General features: G+C 33.6%; 1 protein-coding gene across 1 annotated transcript; it reads left to right on the top strand.

Annotated features, from left to right (window-relative positions):
- Window positions 1–514: 514 nt before the first annotated feature.
- LOC129941508 (SPRY domain-containing SOCS box protein 3) lies at window positions 515–18,277 on the top strand. Its single transcript, XM_056050178.1, has 3 exons — window positions 515–1,238; window positions 17,431–17,986; window positions 18,056–18,277. Exons 1-3 carry the CDS (start codon window positions 906–908, stop codon window positions 18,166–18,168), a joined length of 1,002 nt encoding a protein of 333 aa, XP_055906153.1. The 5' UTR covers window positions 515–905; the 3' UTR covers window positions 18,169–18,277.
- The last annotated feature ends 1,832 nt before the right edge of the window (window positions 18,278–20,109 follow it).

Raw genomic sequence — 20,109 nt, 5'->3', positions numbered from 1 at the left:
ATTTCTGGAAAAATCAAGGGAGGTCTAGAAAAATTAAGGGAGCCATGGAAAATTATGGGACGTCTGGAAATATCAAGTTAAGTCTGGAAATATCAAGGGAAGTATGGTTATTTTGAAGGATCTAGGGAGTTCTGGAGATTTCAAGGGAGATATAGAAAAATCAAGGGAGCTCTATTTTATTTTATTTATTTATTTTAATATTTCCAGTTGCTTTTAGATTACACACTTAATTTTCGTACAGACATCACCTTCCGTAACAAAATTTTGTATTCCATTATAGTACTATTCAAATGTATATACAAAGATGCGCACTGTTTCAATTTTTACTTACGGATTTTTCTAATATCTATAACTGCTCCCTAAAATCGGCCAGTGTTAGTCAGGACCAAATACAAATCGAAAGCATTCAGCAAATAAAATAATTCCAACACGAGATAGATATATTTCTCTACACATGCTTCCTTTTTATGACATTTGACAGCTTTAAGACAGCTGATCCATTTTTGTTTATTTCTCAACATTTCTATACTAAACTTATTTATTGTTTTATTTTTTACTTTAGACAAAGTTTAGAGTTTACTTTAGTGAGTAAGGCAAAGCCCAGTAGAGATAGAAAGATTGCAGCCGCCGTCGTCTTCGCTTTCGCAATTTAATTCAGTTGGTGATGATAAGAAGCTCCTGCAACAAAAACAGTGCAATTTATTTCGTTCCAACAAAGAGTAAACATTTCAAGAATCTTATCTTTATCCCGAAAACAAAAGAAAAAAAGCAAGTGGAAAATTACTGCTGAGCTAACTCAGACTTAAGTTTATGAGATATATTAGTCGGAGATTATTAAAACATAAAAACGCTTGCTTCCATTCCTAAACTTTCTCTTTTTGAAAAAAAAAAAAAACAAAACAAAAATGTCAAGTGGACACTTAATAAAAAGCCATTTGCAAGAACCTCGGTCACCTCCGTTCTGCGATTGTCCATTTCCAAAATGTACTGCGATAACTGCGTTCAAGGGAAACATCCCCGATTTGGTTACCTGCCGTTGTGGTGAGGAAGATTGCAATACCATGGAATGGCAATGGGATCATAGTGATCCTGAAAAAATGATACATGGTCCGGACATAACTTTCCATCCGATTTATAGCCAAGGAACGACCATAGTTCGTGGCGATAAACCATTGAAACCTCAAATGGTGCATTTTTGGGAAATAAGGATAATAACAATTCTTTCCGGAACCGATGTGGTAAGAAATATATCATTAGTTTAATAATTAAGCTTAATTATAGATAATAGTTTAAATAGAAGAATAAACAATGTCATGCGCTTTTATCATAATAAATAGTTCATAGCATTGCCAAATTTGTATTCGGCGCCCGCGTCCGAGTCCGCCAGTTCGAGCACTTCATCACAAAATTCATTATAGGTTAACGCCACATGGGCTAAAGCTGATTGTTCCCATAGAAAGTGGTTGGGTACATTGATACTTATCTCAGCGATGATTTCAGAGGCCAACTAGCATTCTAACTAAAGCATTCTCTTAGAAATATCTTTTCAAATTTAGATTTTCATTTTCATTTAATGCGGCGGAGTGCATTCCTTTTAATTCACAAGCAATCACAATGAAATGATGTGAATTCATTCAAAAATCTATTGAATAGTATTTAACATTTCAATTGACCTAAGTTGCAGTTATTTGTTTGTATTATTTTTTCGTTGAGAATTAGTTTTAAATGAAGGTGGCGTTGGACGAGCGCGAGCGGCGCGTCGGCTGCGGAAAAGGTGACTGAAAAATGAAGAAAAAGAGAGGATTTTTGTACTATCAGTAATCAGAAGCAGACACCAGTGCTGTGCCGTATCGATTGTTTTGATGGTTTTATTCGAAAAAAGATCACTAGCCTCATTGTTTTTGTCTGGTTCACAAGTCTCTCAAACATGTTATAAAAATAATGAACCTATATATGTATAGATATGCAAATTATGTACAAAGTTTTGTTATTTATTTTTTTTTGATAAAGGCAAAAAAAATTGTATGATATTTTTTTTGTCGTTGTTGGAAATAATCTAAAAATAACCTCGATTAATCTTTTTATGTCCGCACTCGCTCTAAACAAATATTTAAAAAGTTGTTGACTTAGGTAATTGAATAAGTAGATTGATTAAAAAAGAAATTAAGTACAGTAAATCAAAATTATTGTTATTTTTTTTTTGTATAAGCATAATATTTGTAAGCTATTGAAAATTAATTAATTCTTTTGATTCTTGTCTCTTATTATAAAATTGTTGAAGTCAAAATAGGGCAGGTATAAAATAATTTAAAAAAAAAACGTTTTCGAAGACATGAAAAAGCTAACAGATACTTTTGTGTTTTCCGTCAAAGGGAAGTGATTTACCGAAATACGTTAAAGTTTCGATGTTATTATACATAAATTAAACAATACAAATGTTATTTAAAATACAAATTCTGTAATTCATAAATTTCAGATTGTAAATATTTGTTTTGCATACAAAGATCAACTGCGCATCAGGCTGAATTAAAAATCTTCTTAGAGCGAGTAATGGTTTCATGAAAACCGTTATTTGTACTATGTGAGGGGGCAAATAATATAGTTCTGCACTCTTTCTAAAACATTTTTCGGGAAGATAATTAGAGAAAAACATACACTTAAGTTTATTCTATGAATGTACTAATGTACATATGTATATCAAAAAATATCGCTAAAAAATGATAAACATTTAAGCGTTCTCAACTCAATAAAAGTACATCCAGAAGGATAGTCAGGCAACTCTTCCTATGAATTAAGTTTCTTTAGAGCAAAACGCGTAAATCTTTTTCGTATCCTTTCAATTCTCAAGATACTGTTGTCTGTTCCCATATTAAGAAGACCAAATATTCTAAAAACGGCAAAACCAAAGACATACAAATTACTTGAGAGTTTATGGATTTTAGAATATCAATTTAAATAAACTAGCATAGAACTACTTTTAGCAACGACAAAATCAATATGATCTTTAAAATCAAATTTCGTATTAAGGATAGCATCAAGATCTTTGGTAATTTAGAAACTTACAATCAAAATGTATTTCTAAGAATGACATTGAACATCATCGACGTACATCAAATATTGACAAAGTTAAAGTACGGCCAGAAAATCATGAATAAAAATCAATAGTAGGAGACCTGGTGTGGAATCGGCTAAGGTGATTTTTGATTGTCACCTTTGTGATCATAAAAAGTGATCAAACTAATTTTTGCGTCTGTGTAAGGTGATCACCAAATTTTGTTTAGAATTTGGTATCACTAAGAAATTCACTGACGTTTGTTACAATTTCAGTGGTTGTATTCAAAAACCGATCTGAAGCTATCCGGATAAGTTTGTGTTGTTGTAATACTATGTAAAAACACAGCTGTTGCAATAACAACTCAAAGGAATCTAAAAAGTTTTTAGATGCGGATAGCATACATATGTGAATTAATCGCGAACGTGGGCATTTATTACCGTTTGTGTCTGCCGGCAAATAGATTTGTGTTGTCTAGTTGATAAGGGCTTAAAAACAAATACCAAAATGTAAGTAAAAATAATATTTTACACTCATAAATAAGTTATTTAATCAAACAAACTGGTGGAGGACCTTTTGCTGAAAAAGTTTTAAATAGTGTCGACGAAGCCATCATAGATGCATGTGGTATGCACATAATTAAACCGTGCTTCTGGAGAAATTTCTGCTGCGCTTCTGTCTCCATACAAAGCTGTCGTGAGCACTCCCGCCATAGTTTGCATTTATTGCCAGAATTTTTCTGTTCTCGTTGCAGATCTAGGAAACAAAAATTAATGAATCAAAAAATTGGCTTACGATCATAGCGTTACACTATGTCTTCCTTTTCTATTGAATTTCATATGCTCATTTTCCGAAGGGCGGAGAATCATAATATTACTCCCATCAATGCAGCCGATTACTAGGAAACAAATAATAAAATAAAAACAAGTAATACAAAATTAGTTTATTTTTACAAGAAACAAAATCCTACCTCCAGGAATTTGATATTTTTCGTAGAAGAACATTTTTGTTGCTTCTGAAGCCCATTGATTAAATTTGATTGAAAGTGGGCACAATTTCCTCTTCATTTGTTTTAAGGTCAAATAAATAACCTCAGAAACAGTACTTTGGCCCATTGGAGCTGACCAGTCAGCGCCAACTTGCTTTTGGTAGCCACCACCTCCAAGAAAATTTAAAGTCACAGCTAATCGAAGAATATAGTACCCGTAGCTTGATGGTTAGTGCGTTGGACTGTCATGCAAAGGGTCTGGGTTCAATCCCTGCCTGTACCACCTTAATTTTAAAAAAAAATAATTTTCGCGGGTACTGCCTCTTGCGAGGAATTGACAAATCCTTCAAGAGTAATTCTTGTCATGAAAAAGTGCTTTCTCAAACTAGCCGTTCGGATTCGGCCCAAAATTGTAGGTCCCTTCCATTCCTGACAACAGTACTCGCACACAGGAATGGTTGAGAGTTGTAAGTCACTAGGGCCTGGTTCACAACGGACTGTTGCGCCACCCCATTTGATTTTTTTTTTTTTTTTGAATCGAAGAATATAGGGGAATTGTGTGTTGACCGCATTCCAGCTGACAAATCCAGAAGCTTTAGGATATGTAAAAATGTTTCCTTATTCAATCGAAAGTTTTTATAAGAATCTATTTAATTCAGAATATTAATTATAAATAATAACAAAAAAACAAGTTGTAATAAATATGTGAACAAATATATAGCACATATGCTTACTTCCTTTGGACTTGGAAGGTCAAGAATGTTTATTTTATTGCGGAGGTTAATCCTCAAGAGCTGGACATTTCTATTATGATGAATCTGTTCATTTTCAGCATTTTCAGAAGGTAAAATCAAAGGCACAAACACATTCATATTGTCTTGAAATTTCAGCAACTAAAAATAAAAATCAATTTCCAACGAAAGTGACAACTAAAGAGCTGTCACCAGAAAAAGTCACCAAATCGTGATTGTCACCGGTAACTATCACCTTACACAGACCGAATTTGTTGATTATGACTGTCACCTATCACAAATCACCTTACCCAATTCCACCCCTGATAACACTCTTATAGATTTCGAAAAGTACGCGACGAAAAGCATTCACAAAATGTTTATATCAAACATCGATTTGCCTACTTTGTTCAGTTTTGTTAATGCAAAAATTATGAAAGATACAAAGATGTTGTCTGGGAGAAAGTCTATTTTTAAGAGAGAAATCAATTATAAATTATGACAGATAGCTTTAAAATGGGTCAATGCATGATGCCTTGCATTTCTGATATTTGATATTTAGTGATTAAAAAAAACAGCTGTACATCAAGATTGACTTATAAATAGTACGGGGGTGGAATCGGCTAAGGTGATTGTTGATTGTTGACAGTCAAAATAATCGAATTTGATATACGTAAGGTGATAGTCAAATTAATACCTAAAAAAACTCACAAAAAAATGTGATAGTCGTTTTCAAACAAATATGTTTAATCCGAATAGAGCTACCAGACGCTTACACAAACGACTGGAAAATTTTCTAAGTTAACTTTGTTTCTTTTAAAAAAAAACACATTCCTGTGACCTGTGAATCTGAAATTGTTCAATCGAATTGAATTGAGTTGAATCATCTTACACAGACGAAATGAAAATGATAGTCAATTTGACTATCAAAAAAATGATATACCGAGTTTACAAGGAGAATTGAATCCGAATTGAATCAGGATTAAGCGCCGTATAGACCTTGATCGGATCGAAATAGGATTACTCGATCCGATCCCACTGAAAGAGGTGAATCGAAAATTTGTTTGTAAACCTGAATCGGGGAATTGAGTTTTTGGTGTGTGAAGTCTTGCTTGTGTGCGTGCGATAAGTTTTTTCCATCTTGTTTGTTCTAAGCAAAAATACCCCATTTAAATGGAGTATTTTTGGTTCTAAGCTAAATTTAATTTGGCGCTCGGCTTTGTGTTGAGAGCATTGTTATAAAATTTGAAAGTTATTCACGTAGCAGTACGCACACAAATACAACCCAAATGTCATTTCGATTCCATTTGAATTCGATTCCTCGATTCAGTGCCACCATATACCTGGGGTGGAATCGACTAAGGTGATGATCAAAAATACTCCATTACCAAGATCGGAATCTCAGACTAACATTTCGGTTTGCCTACAAGCTAAGGACACATTAAATGTGAGAAAGTGTGAGTGAAATGATGGAAAAACCAAACCCATTCTCACATTTAGTGTTCCGGCCCATCAAAATGCTTCATTAAAATCTGCAGGCACATCTAAATGCTTTATTTTGAATGTTTTATGGCCTCGTTCAAAAACTAATTTTGAATGTTTTATGGCCTCGTTCAAAAACTAAACAATCCTAACCAATAGAATCTGAAGTGCTGACATGGTCTTAAATTGGAAGATTTGTATAGCTTTTTAATTTCAATCCAAATAAATGTTGTAAATGTATATTATTTAAAATAAAACTGACCAAATACATATTTAATGATTTATTACTTTATTAGTACTGTATTTTGTTTACTTAAATTATTTGCGAACGCAATATGAGCTGCAACTGGTTAAGTATAATTAGAAATGGACAAAAGTGTAACTCAATACTTTGTAGAACAACAAAACAGACATAAGCAAGTCTGTTGAATAATTCTGCATAATAACCAAAAATACTAAAGAAAAATCATTGCAATTTTTGTGTATTTTATGTATTTCCTTTAATTTTTGGAACTCTATTTCTATACTGCAATGTTATTTTATATTTTATAAAATAAAGATATGAAATATATATATATATATTTTTCATATTGTCAAACATTAGGCATGCTTTGATATATATTTGATTTTTTATAATATTTAATAACTTGACTGTATCACCATTTTAATAGAACATTCGTTTATTTTCCTCAAACATTTTACTGCCACTGATTTAATTTTATAAAAAAGTTTATTAAAATATCTTGAGTACCAATCATTTTAACGCTTAAAGAAGTAAACAAGATGTTTTTGTTTGTGCATAGCACTCAAATGGAATGAAATTATTAAAATGCAATAATATTAAAAATGCTAGTTTTATTTTGTATAAACCAATTTAAACAAAGTGTGGAGGCACCCCAAATAAGCACTTTGGAAAATTCTCCTACGGAATATTAACTGTTATTTTTCGTGGTGAATTATGAAACTTCAATAATTTCATTGAATTTTGAATTCAATTCCATTCCAATACGAACTTGTTGATTTTTTATAAAAGCTATTAAAATTGTTTTTTTTTTAAACAAACTGGATTTAAATCATAGTGCTAAGTGCTCACATATTAAATTGACGTACCGTAGCTTATGCTTAACCGATTCATATGCAAAATATGGACAAATCACGAAAGAAACGCGTATGCATCCTTGGTTGTAAATTTTTCAATCATACTTTCGGTGCTCCTGATGATAACAGGTAATAAATGATGTTGAACATGTTTTTTTCAAAACAAAAATGTACATTGGTTCGCTATCAACAAAATGACTGCAAAATTAAAGCTTAAAACTGACTTTTTCATCGAAAAAAGTAAAAATAAAAACCTGAAAAAAACATATTAACCACCCCATTTTGTTTTTGCTTTGCAAAGTGCCGCTAGCCCACGGACTAATTGTCAAAATTACAAATACAACAATGTAAACAAACGGGTTTGGGAGAGTGAAACGTACGAAAGATTCCGATCTTGGTAAATGGAGTATGTGATGATTGTTGATTTTTTGATAGTCAAATTGACTATCATTTTCATTCCGTCTGTGTAAGATGATTCAACTCAATTCAATTCGATTGAACAATTTCAGATTCAAATTGTCAAAATTCGTTGTTGCCTTGGTGAAATTTTAAATTGATTCTTATAAAATATCTAAATAAAAGTTTCAAATTGGCTGATTTTTAATCAAATTCTTACTTTTCTTGCTTTTTTTCGAATGTCGTAAGCTGTCGGTCACAGGAATGTATTTTTTTAAAGAAACGAAAATTTTAAAGTCGTTTGTGTAAACGCCTGGTAGCTCTATTCGGAATAAACAAATTTGTTTGAAAACGACTATCACAATTTTTTTTGATAGCTTTTTAGGTATCAATTTGACTATCACCTTATGTAGATCAAATTCAATCATTTTGATTGTCATTTATCAACAATCACCTTAGCCGATTCCACCCCAGGATATAATACAACATTTGTTAAGAAAAACACTATTTTTAAAACAATTGTAGCAAACTATTAATAATTTATTAAATAAGAATCAATTAAAAACAAAATTAAACACTAAAGTCGCAAGAAGAAAAAATTACAATAATTACAAAAAAGATACCTCAGTTCAAATTTGAGAAATATTCAAAACAAAGTCGATCTATCTTCGTTTGCAGACCTCATGTAACTGGAAAGATTATTATACAGTCTGATAGCATAAACGAAAAATTGCCTCCGTGATGTCAAACAGGTAAACCTGGGGGAGCGCAACAAGGTAAAACGATTTGAATAGCAAAAATCAAGCTTATTAAACAAATAATTTGGAGAATTAGTTTGAAAAGAAGCAAACAACACCGATATTTAAAACAAGCTTCCAAGTTGCAATTTAAAAGTTGACGAGCCTGAGACGAAATGTGATCCTATCTTCAGAGGTTGAAAACAAACCGAGCAATGGCATTGAATGCTACCTTTAGCTTACGAAGCGAGTTGGAGTCAGGATCTGCAAATATCTCACACCCATACGTTAATATTGGTATGATAAGTGATTTAACCAGCTTTAATTTAACTTGAGTAGGCAAAATTGATCTAGTAACAGATAGTCCTCGGAGTGAAGCATACATTTTGGAGATAACTGTATCGATATGGGTGTCTTACGTTAGCCTTCTGTTAAAAGTTATACCTAGGTTTTTTGCATTTGTGACATATGTATTCGATTTGGCAGACGTTTAAGTAAAGGGGTGTAAAATTTTCAAGGTGGGGTTTATTTTTACATATTGGAATAGCTTTTGTTTTTTCTGGATTAAGTACAAGTTCATTCCTAGTTGACCAATCGAATATTGAGCAAAAATCAATGTTCATTTTTTCTATCGCATCTTCAATCATACCGATTGGAAAGCTTATATATAATTGTTGCATCATCAGTAGATGTTAAACTGGCAGTAAGATAAAACAGATGGCAACTCATTAATAAACATAGAGAACAATAAAGGACCAACGATAGATCCTTGAGGACCACCTATATTGACAGGAAAAAACGAAGACATTTTACCGCTCAATGATACGGCTTGCATGATTAGTCAAGTACGAATAAATAAGATTTTGGTTGTGTTTATCACAGAGAAGGCTACAGTTAACGAAATCAAATGCTTTGGAAAAGTCAAGTAGGGTTATCACAGTTGTATAATTATAGTTTACATCTTGTCTTATATCTTCAGAAACTTTTAAAGGGGCTGAGATGCAGCTTTATCCAGATCTAAATAACGATTGAAGTAGTACCCGTGGCATGATGGTTAGTGCGTTGGACTGATGGAGAAGTTTCGGGTGTTCGAGCGGCAGTGTTTACGACGCTGTACCGGCTTATATCGAACAGCCGAATCTTCTTATGTGCATTATTATTCCAACGAGGTCCTGTACAACGGGGCTCGAATCAACAGAATTGACAATTTCGTGATAAAACTCGTTCGAGGTCACATTGCAAGAGCTATGTCTTCGACCAACAATTTAATTTTCGGGGCGTTCTATCCGAACGATGAGTATTTAGAGAGTGCACGCTTGAGCGGCTTCATTCCACCAGAGGCATTCCTCTTTTTAGACAAATGCGGTCTGATACAGGATAGATTGGCAGTCCCGTTAATTTACCACGTCAGACGAAGAACCGTGGATAGGCGACTCCTGTACAATCGGGACGTCATGGCACAAGGCGGAGCAGAGCTCCTTCTGTTCAGTAGGGCTGTGTCCGAACGGGACCGAACTGATAGGGTGAAGCAGGAGAACCAGTTTTGGTGGCTTCAATCGGCACTTGATATTGGGTAGTCGGGATGGGGTTTTAAGCCTTGGCCGGCTTACATACTTGTTTTATGTTTCGGGTTTAGTTTTAAGTAGAATAGACATGGTGGCACGAAAAAAAAATAAAAAAAAACAAAAAAACAAAAAATAAATAAAAAAAAAAAACATTAACAAACATTAAAAAAAAAAAAAATAAAAATAAAAAAAAAGACAACGAAATATGAAAAACAAAAATGTTAGATAGTTAGATTTGCTGCTGTGGTAGTAGTTTTAAGTAGTTTATAGGTAGTTTAAGTTAGTTTTTAAGTTTTATTTAAGGACCTTATTTTAAGTAGTTTGTAAGTAAAAATAAATAAAAAAGGTTATTGATATTAGTTTTTTCAAAATTTTCTAATAAAAACAAAACAAATAAAATTTAAATTGAAATAAAATAGATCTTAAGGCCAAAAGGCATTACTAATTAGTGTTATAGTTTAGCTTAGAGTGTCCGTATGGGACCATTAAGTTAGTTGTAAGTTATGGATAATTAGTCTAGTTTTATGAATTTTTGTCTAGCTTTAAGATAGGTTTAAGATTGAATAAATAAAAATGAATTTGAAAAAAAAAAAAAAAAAAAGTGCGTTGGACTGTCATGCCAGAGGTCTTGGGTTCGATCCCTGCCTATGCCATCTAAAGTCTTTTCACGGGTACTGCCTCTTGCGAGGAATTGACAAATTTTCTAAGAGTAACTCTTGTCATGAAAAAGTGCTTTCTCAAATTAGCCGTTCGGATTCGGCATATAAACTGTAGGTCCCCTCCATTCCTGACAATATTACTCGCACACAGGAATGGTTGAAAGTTGTAAGTCACTAGGTCCTGGTTCTTCATGGACTGTTGCGCCACCCAATTTATTTTTTATTTATTTAAATAACGATTGAAGAGGGTTAAGAAAAAGTGTATCTTCAATATAATTTTTGATCAGGTTACTTAAGATAGTTTCAAAAGCCTTAGATAAAAAAGGAAGGATACTCGTAGCTATTGGTCTGTATTCTATTTTCTTTCCTTGTTTAGGGATGGGTATATCTTTTTGGAGGAGGTGGGATAGATGGAGGTCATTATGATGGTGTTGAAAATGTGGGTTATGTGAGGAAGTATGAAAGAAAGAAGGATTTTCAAAAAGTCTGGGTGTATGATGTCAAGTCCAGTCGATTTGGATTTAATAGAAAATATTGCTTTACCTGCTTGATATTCATCTACTGAACAAACAGAAAAAGCAATGACTCTATCGTTTTCCGAAACACCAGATTGTCCAGTTGGGAATTAGGTTGGGGGAGTAGAGAACTTTCGATTCAACTCCTCTAAATCAATGTTGTCATCGGAAATAGAAGAATCTCCTCTTAAACCAATACTCTTGACTTCTTTCATAAAAATTGCATTTAGCTGATTTTATTAATTTAGTTACAAGGTTCCGAGATGTTTTGAATTGCCTGAGCATTTCTAGGCAACCAAATCGTTTCCAACGTCGCGTCGGTATGAAACGTCTTTTGTTTTCATAGCATTAATGATCTCAAGTGAAAGCCAGGGACAACTACGCGATATGATTTGACGAGTTTTAATGGTAACGTGTTCATTAAAAAGATAAGTAATTGCAACAGTAAGACATTCAATTTGATAATCAACGTTTGATAAAGCAAAAATTGAGTACAAGTCAATAGATGAGCAATCACTAAATAAATATTGGACATTTTTGTCACGAAAATCACGATACCATTCTTTCAAAGGAATTCCATATAAAATAAATATACTAAATAGAATGGTTAGTGCCGAGCAGAGTGAAGTAGAGCGTTGCTTTAAAATTATAGGTGGTTTCGAATCATATGCAGGCTTTTTAGATTCAGCTAAATCATTCAAATATCTAAACAGTTGAGTGAGAGATAAATGTGTGTTATATGTGTGAAATCAGAGTATAACTCATCAATATTGGGAATATTGATCCAAATCCATTACAAGAAGAAGATAATTTCTAATCCTAAAGGTATTTGTTAACACTGAATAAACGCATTTTGGATAGTTGGAGAGCAAGACTCTTAAATTAATCAAATGCTTTTGAAATATCAAGTGCAATAATCTTACTTTCTCCAAAATAATTTAAAGATTTATTTCACTGGCCGGAGATAACCATAATCAAACAGAACAACAGTGGACTTTTTACTATGAAAGCCGTACTGCCGTACTCATTAGCAAGCTTTTGTTTTGCAAGATATTTCCAAAGCTGATAATTAATCAGCGTTTCTATGACCTTCCAAAAAAGGAACATTAGTTCAATCGATCCCTAATATGCGGAATAAGAAGATTTCTTTTCTTGTTGAGGCAATAATTCGAAATCAGACACTCAAAGCGGAAAAAGTCTCTGTCTATAAAATAAGCTATTTTTTTTTCGCAAACTTTGCCGTTCAAGAAAAAAGCGAATAACCGAGATATGTCAACCATACATTATTTTTTGACTGTGCTAATGGGAAAAATACAGGGAGTTAAAAAGAATTCAGCTAATCATGGCGCAAATAAAGTCAAATTCCCGTATGAATAAATTCAAAATTAGATCAAGTGCATAAAAGACTACAACAGTGGTTGACAAATTACTATTTGTCATTCTATTAAGTAAGTTATCTCGTGTAATCTACTTAACTCAAGTATATTTAAGATAACTTATAAGAAAACTTACAATTTACAAAGTCTTATCTTTACAAAAAAGGTAGAGAACAAGAGAATAAGTTAAACACAACCTGTGCCTTTCAATTGAAGCTTCTTGATTGTTGGGCAATGAAAAACTTCTCTCAGGAATTTGTTTGCAATTTAAATGTAGTACTTTCTATTTTGTTTCCCTGTTGTTTTTATATTTTAGCTTTACAGCCAATAAACTAAGATATAGAAAAAAATTTAATATTTTACTAAAATAAAGTTGGACAATATAGTTATACACAACTATTTCTTGCTTGGGAAAAAAGAATTTATTATTTATTATTAAATGGTATAATTTATGGTTACAAAACTAAAAGCTAAACTAAGAAAAAAATAGAAAAGGTACAAAACTTTAAAAAAACATAGTTCATTAATATTCGGTTTTATCTAAAAACACAAATGCATCGTTAAGAAATTCATTTTTTAAGAAATGATTTAATATTTTGTCGGATAACCTTGATTGGATATGACTCCTTGAAGGCTTTGAGGCATGTTTTTTATAATTTTGGAAAGATATTCAACACTAATATTGTTCCATTCTTCTTGGAGTCGAATTTTAAGTCCACTTATTGAAGTAACAGGGTTTTCACCAACTCTTCGATCCAATTCATCCCACAAATTTTCAATGGGGTTTAAGTCTGGGGATTGCGCAGGCGTTTGGATAACTTTTGGACAGTTATAGAGTAGCCACGTTGTCCTGGTAAAACTTGAAACTGCGCAAAATACCCATTCTCTCAGCACGGTGTCTCAAACTCTCAAACTCTCAAAATTCTCAAATATTGTTCTTTATTCATAATGCCGACGATGAAAACAAGATTCCCCATGCCTTTTGCAGATATGCAACCCCAAACCATGACGTGCCCGCCGCCATGTTTGACAGTTGGTTTTAAATTTTTGCCCTTTATAGCTCTTCGTTAGGTTTCCGCCAAACCATAACCCTTCCGTCTGAACCAAAGAGATTAAACTTACTCTCGTCGGCAAAAATATAGTCGTCCCACCAACTTGCATCCTTGTTTTTATGCTCCTTCGCGAAGTTGACTCGAATTTTCCTGTTGCGCATATTAATGAAGGGCTTCTTTCGGGCAACACGACCATTGTCGCCATATGCTTTGATGGTACGACGAATGGTTGATGCAGATATTTGCTTTTTGCATTCAATTCTGACTTCTTCAACTATTTTTGGGGCCCTTAAACGAGGATTAGCTTTGATCTTTCGTACTATAAGCCGTTCTTATTTCGCCGTAAGTTTTATTGGTTGGCCCAACTGCTTCTTTGGCTCGATTCTTCCTTCATTTTTGTATCTCCAGACTATATCCCCGACAGTGTTTGGCTTCATATTTAATAACTCTGCACTTTTCTTGTAAGTTTCACCTTTTTCGTGTTGAATAATCACAAGATTTCTTGTTTCAAGACTCGAATTTTGTCCTTTACGACCCATGTTTTATTTATTGAATAATTCTATAATGTTAGACTTCTGATTACTTTACAAGTACGCAGAAAACCTACAGACTAGTTTGGTTTAATTTTACATTAAAAAAAGCAAACCGTTAGTCTTAAGAAATGTCAAAACAAGCAGAGAAAGAAAAAACCGAATATTAATGGAGCGTTTACATTCAGCCTTTATGCGTTTACATCTAATAATCTTAGCGGAGGATGGTAAATGGCGGATAATTTTTGAACAATTGTAAAGAATACATTCATTCATAAATAAAATAAACAAATACTGAGATTTATAATAATGTTTATAAGTGGAAAATATGAAAAAAGAAATTGCATGATAAAAACTGAATATTAATGACACTCACTGTAATTAATATTTAATCCTTTTTCGATTACAATTGCAGGTAATTGTAAATGGTATTCGAACAAATGCATTTACTAATTACGTGAAATTGATAATTGTAATGTGTTTATTCAAGTTTTTGAAGGAAATCACTTTTAAATTACAGTAATGGTAATTGATTTAAAACAACACACATAAAAGTATTATTATTTCAAAATGTAACAAATGAAAATAATATTTTATATAAAGACTTTTTTGACAAGAGCGTCAGTGTCCCATCACTGACAACCCATGTAATTTCATGTGCTGTCAGTGTTGAAATCCTGTCAGTGAACTGGCAGGTTTTTTTGAAATTTGCATGTTTTCTGCAGGAGGTTTTATTTATATAAAATGAGTGGAGGCAATAACGTGGCTGATTCCGAAGCATCCATTAAAGCCAAGAAGCGGGCTAAGCGTGAGAGGGCTATGAACCATAAGTGAATATTTGAGCAGGAGACGTGTCTAATAGAGCATGTGGAAAAGCGACCACCGCTTTGGAACTGCACCCACCAAGACTATAAATGCCCAAATATAAAAAGTGATTTGTGGGGGGAAGTCGTGAGGGAATTAAACATCGACACGATCAAGGTCGAAGAAGCAAAAATCAAGTGGAATAATCTACGAAGCAATTTTAAATCTTTTTTGAACAAGCAACGCACCAATAAATCTGGACAAGGTGCAGACGGAACCGCTACAGCTAAATACACCCATTATTCGGAATTGATGTTTTTAGAATCGGCCGATGTGCAGCAGTCATCGCAGTCCATCTCCACGTTGGAATTGGTAATAATGGTAAATAATTAGCATTTTCAATATATCTTTTGATGAATGCACCGGGCGTACCTTTGTAGTTGTAATAAAGACTTCCAGCGTTAGGTGGTGCGTTTATAACCACATGGTTTCCGTCCACAGCACCAGTACAATGAGGAAACTGCCATTTGTCCCAGAACTGCTTTGCCACCGCCTCCCTCTCGACTTCATTTTTTGGAAAAGGCTTCTATTTAAACGACAAGGAAAGTTATTATTCATCAATGTGTATCGCTAGTCGCCAAATTATTGTCAAATCATTATTGAAACAAACCTTTAAAAAATCACCGACAAGAACCTTGTAAATGGCGTCGAGGACTTCTGGAATAATGGCAGAAATAGTTGGTTGCGCTATGCGGAAAAGCAGTCGCAGGGAATTAAAACTCTCGCCGGTGTCCAAGTAACGCAGAGTGAGTGCGAGTCGTGCTCCCGCTGAAATGCTTTGCCGGAATTTTGTATCGGCTTTTGCAATATGTGGCTTCATTAAACTGAGCAAATAATCAAACTGTTCGCTCGACATGCGCATTACATTCCGATATAGATCCGGCTCTTCTTCCCGTAAATCCATGAGCAGCTTGGCACAAAACCCTTCCTTTTCCCTGCGCTTCAACCATTTCTTCTGCCAAACACTACGCGGTCGACGCTTTATCCTGTCGTCATCATCGTCGCTGATGCTTTCCAATACACACCCCGCCAAATAAACCATCGTTGCAGTTTCTGCCATCTCGAACAATTCTTCTTCCAACATTTTTAACGCAGCCACAGTGTTCCTCCGTTTAAAAAAGATATTTTTTTTTTTGATTTAATTTATTTATGTATGCGTCCACACAAGACCACTGACAACATAATATAAACAAAAACAAGAAACTGACAGCCCCTGGCTGTTGATATTCAGTGCTGCCAGTATAGTGTGATAGCAAAACTGCTCACTGACCCAATTTCATGTAAATTTCACTGACGCCACTTGCCAGTGTTATGTGCCAGTGAATCATGTGTCAGTGTAGTGTGATAGTCAGTTTTTAAGGCGTCAGTTCACTGATCGACTCGGAAAAAAATTCACTGACTAGCATCAGGTGTCAGTGAGTTTTGGGACACACTGGCACGGGCCTGTCAGTAAGTGTGATAACCTTTTTTGCTCAACTGACCACTGACAAGCAATTGCTTCACTGGCGTTAAAACCACGTCAGTTTTTGTGACGTCACTGCCTGTCAGTGGTCAGTGAATTCACTGGTAGTGTGATGCTAGCTTTAAGCTAGCAAGTTTCAAGTATCTGATTGGCCAGCTGCCAAAAAAATGCCTTCTAATTAAGTCAACAAGTCAACTTATTTCAAAATGACAAGTGATCATGTTTTTTCATTTAAGTGAGAGCTGAGCTTTTCTACTCTATAATTAATTTATTTTTTGCACAATTCCATTTAATGGTTTCTTGTCAATTTATAAAAGAATTTATAAAAGAAATAAGTAATATTTCTTTACAATACAAAAGACAAATCGTAATCGACTGTTAGCTTATCTGAGGAGTGTTTTTAAGATAATAATGTGTTTGGTAGTTCTTGTACTAAGAACTTAAAGAAAAAATTTGTGAAGCAAAGTTCTGAATTTGAAATTCAAGACACTTGAAAAACTAACTAGTTGCCTTGGACAAATCAAGTCCCTTATGTTGCCTGAACCTGCCCATTGTAATTCAATTTTTGCAAATATGAATTTCAAATAAGTTAAGCTGTATATAAGCTATGCGTTTGATTATACTTTTTTCAATCGAATTCATGAATAATTTTATATATTTGATTGGTGTTGCTGATAAAAATTAAAAACTACATATTTACAAATAAGCATTTTACTACACACAATAAAAATGTATGACTGTTTTGACTTGAGGCTGTGAATCATTTACGAAAACAAAACACTAACTAACATATACGATATTTTAAAACCGATTAAGTTGTAAATTATAGTTTAAAATGACGCATTGCCTTAAATTTTGAAGTATTAACTTTAAGCTTCTGTGGTTTTAAGTTTTATAACTGATTTTTGTTGTTTGATTTACAGATGTTTGGAATCGGAACGGATAAGGTAAATGTAGACGAATTCAAGCATCACTTCGTTTCAGCTTTGGGCACAAATAGAGAATCATGGGGATTTTCATACAACGGTATGAAACAACACAATGGATCTCAAATTCAATATGGCAGCAAATTCTCACAAGGATGCATTATTGGTGTTTATTTGGACTTGACCCGTGGACATTTAGAATTCTTCCTAAATCGTCGTTCTCTCGGTATCGCCTATACAAACATACCAATCGATCCAAATATTCAAATCTATCCAATGGTATGTTCAACTTCTGCCAAATCTGCCATTCGTCTTATTAATTCAACATCACAATCGGATTGTCTCCAATTGAGAGCATTTAAAGCGCTTTCCAAACAACCAACAATGTTGGCAGAACTTAAAGAAATGCCCGGTCTAAGATCGATATTGAAATCCTATTGGTTCTTTGTACCACCGACAAGATATTCGATTAGGTCGACACACAATGAATTTGATTTGGGAGATGAGGCAGTTTTGTCATCATCGAGACTTTCTCGAAAACAAAAATTCAAAGGTATGTAAAAGAAGATGCATAATTTTGTGAATTTTATGTTAAATTTATTTTTTCTTTCTATTGTTTCAGATGAAGAACCTGACATAAATGATCTCTACACAAATGCCCATAAAATAGCACTGCATTCTAAGGATAGTGATGATGAATTTTCTGTTGATGATTTCTTTTATTACTTATTTTAATAGGATTAAATTTTGTATGTGACTTATGGATAACTAACTATGCCTGCCATTTCGAAGAATTGCAAGCAAGCTAATACAATTAAAGAACAAGGAACATTTTGTTTACAAACTAAAATAATAAACTACCATAATTATTGTAAAATCAGTTGTTTAATGATTAATCAATCTTTTAAGCTATATACATTGTTTTAATATTAAAATTTATTCTTTTGACCTTGCATCTTTAATTACACTTGGTCAGGCGAGTAAAATGAAGCAACACGTAATTTCGGTGATTTATCGACTAATCGCTGACTGTGGACATACCACTCCGCTTATAAAAATTTATATAGGAGACAGTGTGCCTTAGTGACCAAGGGTATGAGATAATAACAATACAATTACATAGGAAGAGAGAACATCACAAAAGCTCACTTCGGAAAACGCTGGTAAAAAACTGCTTTACGTATGCACTTGCTATTTCAGTAAAAGGTTTTGTTTTTGAAAATAGCCAACAAAGTAAAGATGGGCATGAAACGTCAAAAAGCGCCGGTGTTCGAGTTGTAAACGTTTTAGTTAGACACCGGCCATCTATCATTTTTGAATTCTGTCCATAACAGTCAGGTCTGTTGTTGGGTAGCCTAATTTGCTCAAATGTGAGTTGATTTGATTGTGTTGATTTTCCACAAATGGAATTTGTGATTGATTTTTCGGGGTTTGGAGCACACTTTCGATTACGATTAATTTCGGACAGGGCTCAATATTTTTGATGGTCTGCGATACACGTACTGATAGCTATTTAGTCTTCTCGAGTCTGCAAGTGCCATCCACGAAAAGTGGTATTGAGGGCGGGCTACACAATAAACAATATTAACGACCACATTTAGATTTTGAAGTAGAAATTTGTACATGGCTTGTTGTTCCCCATTGGACAATGTTTCGAAAACGATGAGCTTATCATACTCTGGCGTTGCATTTGTTTATGTGTAAAAGAAGATTCGTCGCGAAAACTAATTTAGGTTCTCAAGTATAAGAGGAGTTATATCATTATCTTGCAGCGATTTAACAGAAGTTGATCTGCAGGCAAATTTGCCTGACAAAAGAAGTTTCATTGAAACTGAGCGTGGAACCAATGTGACATAAAGTGGTGCCTTTTGTATAAGTAGGCAAAATAAAACTATATAAAATCTGATCTATGAAACGGAGAGCAAAGAAATTTTTTAAAAGATGGAAAACCTCTTTTATAACTTCAATTCACAAGAAGAGACCGAAAGAAGAGGTTTTAAACTATCCACCAATTTCTAATCTCTCATATTCCTAAATTGTTTGAAAGCATTCTATATGAACCCCTCAGCTTCCGTTGCAGATCTCTAACTACCCCAGTGTGTTAGTGTTCGTTTCATTCACTCTAAGAATAATGAAGCCGATATAGTCTCCACTGACTTCAGCAAAGTGTTTCGACAAAATTTCTCATACTTAAAACTTTAAAAATCTTAAATTTTATATCCGATTTACTTCCGCTCATTCCAATCCCATTCCGCCCACTTCTGGTGTTAACCAAGGTAGTCATTTAGAACCTCTCCTCTTTATCCTTACAATTAATAACATTGACATAGTTCTTTATATCTTACTGATTTGTAACTCTTATACCCGAAATCTTAAAAAACCATCGGGTCTTCTATTTACCAACTCAAACTTACTATGGCCTAAACGAACATCTGACCCATATGCTTCGGTTGGTCAATTCGAATCTAAATTCATATGATTCCAACATTAGCACCTATAACCTCAAATTCTTTTTGACCCATCCCCACTCATAGTTACAGTGCCGCTCACTTGAATAGCACCCCCTTTTTAATTCGAGTTTAAAGCTCAATATCTTTAAAACAAGTAATGAAAATGACTCTTTTTTTTCTTTTAAATCAAGTTTATTAAGTTCTGTAAAAAAAGGGAAAGAATGGA

The sequence above is a fragment of the Eupeodes corollae genome, chromosome 1, assembly GCF_945859685.1.
Source record: "Eupeodes corollae chromosome 1, idEupCoro1.1, whole genome shotgun sequence".
NCBI classification, from domain to species: domain Eukaryota; kingdom Metazoa; phylum Arthropoda; class Insecta; order Diptera; family Syrphidae; genus Eupeodes; species Eupeodes corollae.
This window is presented reverse-complemented; position numbering and strand designations above follow the sequence as displayed.

Coding starts and splice junctions, on each gene's coding strand:
- LOC129941508 (XM_056050178.1), top strand. CDS start 906: ATGTCAAGTGGACACTTAATAAAAAGCCATTTGCAAGAACCTCGGTCA. Junction 1,239..17,430: donor TTCTTTCCGGAACCGATGTG/GTAAGAAATATA, acceptor TTTGATTTACAG/ATGTTTGGAATCGGAACGGA. Junction 17,987..18,055: donor TCGAAAACAAAAATTCAAAG/GTATGTAAAAGA, acceptor CTATTGTTTCAG/ATGAAGAACCTGACATAAAT.